The 8,718-nt window shown below is 47.1% G+C and overlaps 1 protein-coding gene across 2 annotated transcripts; it reads right to left on the bottom strand.

The window, feature by feature from the left end:
* Positions 1-796: 796 nt before the first annotated feature.
* On the bottom strand, positions 797-8,457 carry LOC140742220 (tubulin beta-2A chain). 2 transcript variants are annotated; one of them, XM_073073048.1, is made up of 4 exons: positions 8,326-8,457; positions 7,675-7,783; positions 5,094-5,204; positions 797-2,119 (listed from the first exon to the last, which is right to left on the bottom strand). In XM_073073048.1, the coding sequence occupies exons 1-4, from the start codon at positions 8,380-8,382 to the stop codon at positions 1,059-1,061; spliced, it is 1,338 nt and encodes a 445-aa protein (XP_072929149.1). In that variant the 5' UTR covers positions 8,383-8,457; the 3' UTR covers positions 797-1,058. The 2 variants fall into 2 exon arrangements, with proteins under 2 accessions (XP_072929149.1, XP_072929150.1); XM_073073049.1 differs by lacking the exons at positions 7,675-7,783; positions 8,326-8,457 and adding an exon at positions 6,603-6,740.
* Between the last annotated feature and the right edge of the window lie 261 nt (positions 8,458-8,718).

Here is an 8,718-nt window from a genome sequence, read left to right as displayed (position 1 = left end):
AAACAATCTTCTACAGTTGTATTGTTGGAAGTATTCTGACTAGCCACATCACAGCCTGGTATTACAATTCAAACGTGCAGGAGTGTAAGCTGCTCCAAAGAGTATCACAGGCATCTCCCTCCCCACCACCAGTAGCAGAAAGGATGTGCTGCCTCAAGAAAGCAAAATCCATCACCAAAGACCCCCACTGTCTTCTTCTCAGCACTGCCATTAGACAGGAGGTACAAAAGCTTGAAATACCACAATTATTTTCCTTCAACTACTCAGTTCTTAAACATTAATCACTAGCTTAGTGAAACACTATGAACACTTCACACAAAATGGGACTTTTTGTTCTAATTGTGATGGTTTTATATGTGATGTTCTACATCATTCTGTGATGCTACGTAATAAGCTTTCATTGCACCTATTCATACATGTAGTTGTCCATCTGACAATAAACTCCACTTTGAACTTGTCATGTTTATGGAGGGGCTGGATCTGCAATGTGTATTTTGAACCTATGATCAACCACACGGTAGCACTCAGCAGAGAACTGGGTGGCCAGTCTGAATGGAAGCTGGATAGATGTTTGAGGAAAATATCGTGTGGTAAAAGAGAATGTTCTTCTTGCTGGAAGTGCTGATCGTTTTCAATAGGATGAGGAGGGACAGGTAAAGAGGAAAGCTGGAGGTGGATGTTAATGATTCTGTGCACAGTATGTGAAACCACTTACCAGGGATGGTGAACACGTCCAAGAACTTGTATTACAACCTTGCACCGCATAATAAAAATGACAAATATTGTAAAACAGGTCTCACTTTGGAATTCCATTCATTTAGAAAAGGAACAACTTTATTTGACAGATTTTAAAATCGTATCAGTGATTATCCCAATGGAAAACATTTTCTGCCCTAGAATGTGTCACAATTGTCAACACGGTTTCCACACAATCTCTCCTACCAGATTTCTAATGTTAGACATCCACAAGATTTACAACTAAATCCACACTGTGTCAAGAGATTGAAAGGTGAACAAAACAACACTTCCACAGTAAGGGGAGGGAGGGCACCAAACCTTCAAGCATCCTCGTCCCCTTCTTCCTCCTCGAACTCGCCTTGCTCATCAGCCGTGGCGTCCTGGTACTGCTGGTACTCCGACACCAGGTCGTTCATGTTGCTCTCAGCCTCAGTGAACTCCATCTCATCCATGCCCTCGCCCGTGTACCAGTGCAGGAAAGCTTTACGACGGAACATGGCGGTGAACTGCTCGGAGATGCGCTTAAAGAGCTCCTGGATGGCTGTGCTGTTGCCAATGAAGGTGGCGGACATCTTCAAGCCGCGTGGCGGGATGTCGCACACAGCTGTTTTCACATTGTTGGGGATCCACTCCACGAAGTAGCTGCTGTTCTTATTCTGGATGTTGAGCATCTGCTCATCGACCTCCTTCATGGACATCCTGCCCCGGAAGATGGCCGCCACGGTCAGGTAGCGGCCGTGGCGAGGGTCGCAGGCCGCCATCATGTTCTTGGCGTCGAACATTTGTTGGGTCAACTCGGGCACGCTGAGAGCTCGGTACTGCTGGCTTCCGCGGCTGGTGAGAGGTGCAAAGCCCGGCATGAAGAAGTGGAGGCGGGGGAAGGGCACCATGTTGACGGCCAGCTTGCGCAGGTCGGTGTTCAGCTGCCCTGGGAAGCGCAGACAGGTGGTCACCCCACTCATGGTGGCCGACACCAAGTGGTTGAGGTCCCCGTAGGTGGGAGTGGTGAGCTTCAGTGTGCGGAAACAGATGTCGTACAAGGCCTCATTGTCGATGGAGTAGGTTTCATCTGTGTTTTCCACGAGCTGGTGGACAGAGAGAGTGGCATTATAGGGCTCCACCACTGTGTCCGATACCTTCGGGGAAGGCATGACGCTAAAGGTGTTCATGATGCGGTCGGGGTACTCCTCCCGGATCTTGCTGATTAGCAATGTGCCCATGCCAGAACCGGTACCCCCGCCCAGCGAATGGGTGAGCTGGAAGCCCTGGAGACAGTCGCAGCTCTCCGCTTCTTTCCTGACCACGTCCAGCACCGAGTCCACCAGCTCAGCTCCTTCTGTGTAATGCCCTTTGGCCCAGTTGTTGCCTGCACCACTCTGGCCTACAGGATTTTGTTCAACGACAGAATTAATTTTTAAATACTTTTGCTGCTTCCCAGACCAATCTGGACATCATGCCCATGCCAGCACTTTGAATAAGCATTCTATTACAGAAGAACTGTACTAAACGCCAAGGTAGATATATCAAGGAATTGGAATCCTATTCAAGCCATCTTGTTGCATAGGAATATTTCCAAACCTGCACAGTCTATTACCCGTGCTTTCCCTTGCAGGCACACTGGGTCACTGGACACTGGCATTGTGGAGTCAAAGCCGACAGTGGCTGTCCTTCCTGAAGCCTCGCGCTCCACTGTGCGTCTGGGAGAGCCCAGGACACACCTGGGTGCACCAGCTGCTTCAGATATTGGCAAGCTGGGGGACAGCAGGTCTCCCTCAGTCTGGGAAGCACCCCCCACCCCATCCCCAGCCATACACTGACTTGATCACTTGTCAGCTCTTCGGGAGGTGAGAAGCACACCTCTAGTTGTCAGGAATCACTGGCTGCCAAGCAGAACACTCCCAAATTATGGGCATAGAGGCAAAAAAAAAAAGCACCTTGGAAAGATTATTGGGGGTTTTAAACTGAGTGAATAGCTTTCTTTCTTCATTTGGACCCTCCTGAATAGAGGGGTTACAGGGAAGGTGTCAGCCTAGAGTAGAGGGCAAGGCCATATTGTGGATATGCACTGGGCTGGTGTTACCATGGAAATGGATCAGCCAGTCTGCCCTCCAAGGAGGTCCAGAGACACCAAGAAGAACCTCGCACTCTCCCTTCCAGCTTCAACACTCTGATACATGAGGCTGGCTTCAGGGTGAGCTGGGGGCCCAGCCATAACTGGCACCTGGGTGAGCTGGGGGCCCAGCCATAACACTCTGATACAGGAGGCTGGCTTCAGGGTGAGCTGGGGGCCCAGCCATAACTGGCATCTGGGTGAGCTGGGGGTCCAGCCATAACACTCTGATACAGGAGGCTGGCTTCAGGGTGAGCTGGGAGCCGAGCCATAACTGGCACCTGGGTGAGCTGGGGGTCCAGCCATAACACTCTGATACAGGAGGCTGGCTTCAGGGTGAGCTGGGGGCCCAGCCATAACTGGCACCTGGGTGAGCTGGGGGTCCAGCCATAACACTCTGGCATCTGGGTGAGCTGGGGGCCCAGCCATAACACTCTGATACAGCAGGCTGGCATCTGGGTGAGCTGGGGGCCCAGCCATAACACTCTGATACAGCAGGCTGGCATCTGGGTGAGCTGGGGGCCCAGCCATAACACTCTGATACAGCAGGCTGGCATCTGGGTGAGCTGGGGGCCCAGCCATAACTGGCACCTGGGTGATCTGGGAGCCCTTTCTTCTATTTCATTTTCATACATGGTAGTGGTAGACACCTTTATTTTTGTTTACACCATCACAGCAAAGGCCCATGTCCTGATCCCACTTCCTGCTGCCCTGAGATAATGAGGCTGGCCTTCATTAGGCTTTGTTGCACCATCATATTTACAGGCCTGTGAATCACCCCCAATGTAAAAAGTCCTCCATAGATGTAGTGTATATGGATTTCAGAAAGGCATTTGATAAGGTACCCCATGCAAGGTTTATTGAGAAAGTAAGGAGGCATGGGATCCAAGGGGACATTGCTTTGTGGATCCAGAACTGGCTTACCCACAGAAGGAAAAGAGTGGTTGTAGATAGGTCATATTCTGCATGGAGGTCAGTTACCAGTGGAGTGCCTCAGGATCTGTTCTGGGACCCTTACTCTTTATGATTTTTATAAATGATCTGGATGAGGAAGTGGAGGGATGGGTTAGTAAGTTTGCTGATGACACAAAGGTTGGAGGTGTTGTGGATATTGTGGAGGGCTGTCAGAGATTACAGCAGGACAGTGATAGGATGCAAAACTGGGCTAAGAAGTGGCAGATGGAGTTCAACCCAGATAAGTGTGAAGTGGTTCATTTTGGTAGGTCAAATATGATGGCAGAATATAGTATTAATGGTAAGACTCTTGGCAGTGTGGAGGATCAGAGGGATCTTGGGGTCCGAGTCCATAGGACGCTCAAAGCAGCTGCGCAGGTTGACTCTGTGGTTAAGATGGCCTTCATTAATCATGGAATTGAATTTAGGAGCCAAGAGGTAATGTTACAGCTATACAGGACCCTGGTCAGACCCCACTTGGAGTACTGTGCTCAGTTCTGGTCACCTCACTACAGGAAGGATGTGGAAGCCATAGAAAGGATGCAGAGGAGATTTACAAGGATGTTGCCTGGATTGGGGAGCATGCCTTATGAGAATAGGTTGAGTGAACTCGGCCTTTTCACCTTGGAGCGACGGAGGATGAGAGGTGACCTGATAGAGGTTTACAAGATGATGAGAGGCATTGATCCTGTGGATAGTCAGAGGCTTTTTCCCAGGGTTGAAATGGTTGCCACAAGAAGATACAGGTTTAAGGTGCTGGAGAGTAGGTACAGAGATGTCAGGACTAAATTTTTTTACTCAGAGACTGGTGAATGCGTGGAATGGGCTGCCAGCAACAGTGGTGGAGGTGGATACGATGGGGTCTTTTAAGAGGCTTTTAGGTAGGTACATGGAGCTTAGAGAGGGCTATAGGTAAGCCTAGTAATTTCTGAGGTAGGGACACGTTCGGCACAACTTTGTGGGCTGAAGGGCCTGTATTGTGCTGTAGGTTTTCTATGTTTCTATGGCCATGGGCAGCACTATCAATTGAATTTACTAAAGAGAGTCTAACTCACTTCCCTGAATATCCCCTAAGCCATTGGCATTGGACACTTCCAGCTCATGAGCAGACTAAGCAGACAAGATATCCCATTCCAGAATGAGAAACCTGGAGGGGAGAGACCCTTTACTTTCAAGCAAGGACAGAAGCTCAAATTTGGCTGTTCAGCATCAGCCCTCGTCCATAACAATCGCTAGCAAAGACAATGATAATGAAATAACAATTCTATTTCCAGCATAAAAGGATTCATACCAAATACAAAATTATCAGGTCTGAAAATCTGCCCAAAAGGCCCAGATCTGACAGAATCCATTGTGCCAGGCTCCAAGTCCACCAGAATGGCTCGGGGTACGTACTTGCTAACTGTGGGAGGAACAGAGTGAGAGCATTATAGAGTCCAAGTTATACAGTCAGCATCTTGTGTAACAAAAGCTAGCATTGTGCTGGATCAGAATTTTAGATGGAAGACAAATTATTTTGTGTGTAATAGGACAAAAATAAATTCCTGAGATTCATTAAAGCAGAAGAAGGTTATGTCTTGATTTGCAGAGCAGAATGTTGGTGTGGCACTACTTGTCCATTCTGAAACCCCAGCAACTGGGGAATATCTTCTCAAGTGGGATGGGTAGGGTAGCAGAAAGGCTTCCTCTGCGAGGAAAACAACGGCGGCTTGGAAGCTGTCCAAGTTGACATACTCCGCTCAGAAATTACAGTCACTGAAAAGCCACTACAAAGCCCTGGCTGTCAGTATGGGATGGAGCAATTAAAAACAAAAACACCTGCAATTAAAGTCCTCACCTCCAGCATATGCCAACGCCGAAGGAGGTAATTAACTATTATGAGGATGAAGATAAGGGTGTTGAGAAACAAATTCATAGATAGGGGCTGTATAACAGACCGGGCTCATAAGACAGGGTTTAATGGACAGCCCATCTCCTCTGGCATCAGAATATAAATTCACATCTGTAATTTTCCATTATTCCAGAAAGAATAACATAGACAAATGGCAGGAGCAAATCTTTATCCTTTTCCAGCGGGTGATACGATTGTGACTCCTGTTCTCTGCCCATGCCCGTTGATGTGTGGAGACCACATCCTTCCGAACTGAAACTAGTTTTTACAGAACAACTCAAATAAATCCCAGCACGTCTCACCATTGGTATTCTTACTTGGTCATTTCGCAATATTATGTTACACAGTCACATACACCGCCATCTCCTTATCAGATTACTGCTGAAGATTCTGCGCTAATTCCCGTTACTAACAACTTATGAATCACCATTACAGTCAAATTAAGGTATCCATCTTTATGGATATCAATGTAGATTCCTTCAAAATTTAAATGGGGCTCTTCCTTTCAACAGGATTGGAGAAAGATTTTAATATTCTCAAATACCGTGAGTAAAGCCCAAGGTGAGTTTTATAGGTTTACTGGATGTGGAAGCAGCAGGTTTTATATCACATGCAAAATGCAGACTTCCTTGAGTTTGAGATTTTACATCACTGTGCCTTGTAGAGAAATTTCCATACTACTTCAGCCTGACCCACTTGCTCCTAAGATAAATTTGCAGGAACGTAGTAGTGTTTGATATTAGGAGAGAATTAATCAATTTGCAATTTCAGCACAGACACTGTGGACAGAAAGACCTGGTCCTGTGCTGTCTGAGTCCATGTTCTAATTGACCCAAATGTCAAACCAGTTGAGAACCTGTTATCAAGACAGTATTAATCACATGGTTCGGACAGATACATCATACTTACACAACAGCGTCCCCCATGGGCTCAATTTGTTCGTCCAGGGAGTACAGTATCAAACAGGCCTGAAAGTTGACAGTAGCAGGGATGCTACAATTTTCGGCAGAAGTGGATATTCATCCTGGAGGTCAGACAGCCTGCCAATACTCACCACCAGGTTAACTCTGTAACTGGGTGGTTGGGCAGCATCTGATGTCACCATTGTTTCGACAAGGGAGAAGAGTGGCAAGGATTAAAAAAAACTAAAAACAGATGAGAAATAGACCTCCACTGCATGATACAGTGAAGTTATATTAGTTTTGTTCAGATTGACATTGCTAAATATTCTACATCATGAGGCACTGCAATACACATTAACCAAACCAAAATCCTTGTCATAGATGGTGACACTGGTAAACAGGGAAACTAGCAAAGATGAGGAGGTGAAGCATACATCACCAAGGGACAAAGAAATTGGCAGCTAGGGTTTTTGATTTTGTCTCATTTCAGTTGTTTCCTAGTCCCTAAATTGCTTTACTCTGGGTTATTAATTTGATGGATGGTCAACACTGAGGAGGGCACAGAAAGGAAAATCTCAGTCTATATGGGGACAGACACCCACTCCACAAAACAATGCTGTGATGGAACAGATTCACCGGATTGGAGCTTCCTTGTCACCTCATCAAATCATGCTAACATATGGGTAGTTATCTGATAATTTCCCTCCTTCTTGGCCTCCGAGAACAATTAGTGATCTCCTTTGACGCTCTCCCTTTAAGGGCTTTTGTGAAAAATGGGCTGTTTTGTAGTACAATCTATCGATAGGCTTTGCAAATGCAGTCCTTGGGACGTTACATCACAGGAGCTTCAAACCGTGCACCCAGTGATGTGTCCCAAAGCTCCTTGGAGGAAGGGACAACACCCAGAAAAGGGCGGCTGCTTCCAATTCCCACAGGACCTTTACGAAATTAATAATGGACGGTGCCGGGAATTGAAGGTTTGTCAGGAAGAATGAAGCAAAACTGTGACAATCTCCCGGCAGAAAAAAAAATGGTTGGGGAGAGGGGGAGGGGGAGGGAAGAGGAGCAGAATCTGGTACCTGCAGCCTCATTATAGTAGACATTGATTCTCTCCAGTTGTAGGTCGCCATCTCCCTGGTAGGAGCCGGTGGGATCGATGCCGTGTTCATCACTGATCACCTCCCAGAACTGGCGAGACAGAAAAGCGCACTGTAATTGTACAGATCCCCATCCTCCCTCCCCCACCCCGGAGAAGCCGCAGGACAAACTCCCCACCGTTACCAGCTAACAAAGACTTCCACTCAAGCACTCACGTTTGAAAATGCGATATTACCGGCAAGAAAAAAAAATCATGGAGCATTGAATAGAGTCAAATATTACTTCAGCATCCAAGATGTCAGTGCAATTTTAACCAACCTTGTATACACTGCCTATGAATGGTCCATTGTAACATTCACAGTGAAATCCTTTATATCTTATTTCCATAGTGTCCATGCAGAAATAAAGACCATTGCAGAGGCAAATCGGAGACAATACTTATTACAAATAACATTTTAAATGGCGTATTACGCGAAAGATTTTAACAAAGGCACGATTTTTGCAATCTCAGCATGAATTCATTGTCTTTGAAGCATTTTTCAGCTACAATAGGTTACCGCAAGATTTTTAAAAATGGAATAGTTGAGGGATGTCGTAGTGAAATACTGGGCGAACCCGCCCGAGGGTCGTACCTTGGCACCGATTTGGTTTCCGCACTGGCCGGTCTGTATGTGCACAATCTCCCGCATCTTCAGATTCACCGCTTGCTCACACTAAGCAGCGCTGCTTCTCCGCAGCCCAACAAGAAACCCGCAGCCCCGCCCACGCCGCAGATTGGGGACACCAGGATTGGAGGAGCAACGGCTGGAGGGCGGGGCCTAAGTCACATATGACATGGCCCAGCCAACCACAGAGCAGTAACGTCCGTCTGGCTACTCGCGTCAACCAAGACGCTTTGGGCTTCAATGCAGGATTTGGTGGGGTGGTGAAATATTCCAGCAAAGGAGAATTTTACGAGGATGTTACCAGGACTCGGGGTCTGAGTCGAGCAGACTGGGTTTTCATTCCTTGATGCGTAGGAGACT

This window comes from Hemitrygon akajei, chromosome 20 (genome assembly GCF_048418815.1).
Source record: "Hemitrygon akajei chromosome 20, sHemAka1.3, whole genome shotgun sequence".
Taxonomy (NCBI): domain Eukaryota; kingdom Metazoa; phylum Chordata; class Chondrichthyes; order Myliobatiformes; family Dasyatidae; genus Hemitrygon; species Hemitrygon akajei.
The sequence above is the reverse complement of the archived record's forward strand: the minus strand, read 5'-3'. Positions and strand labels throughout refer to the sequence as shown.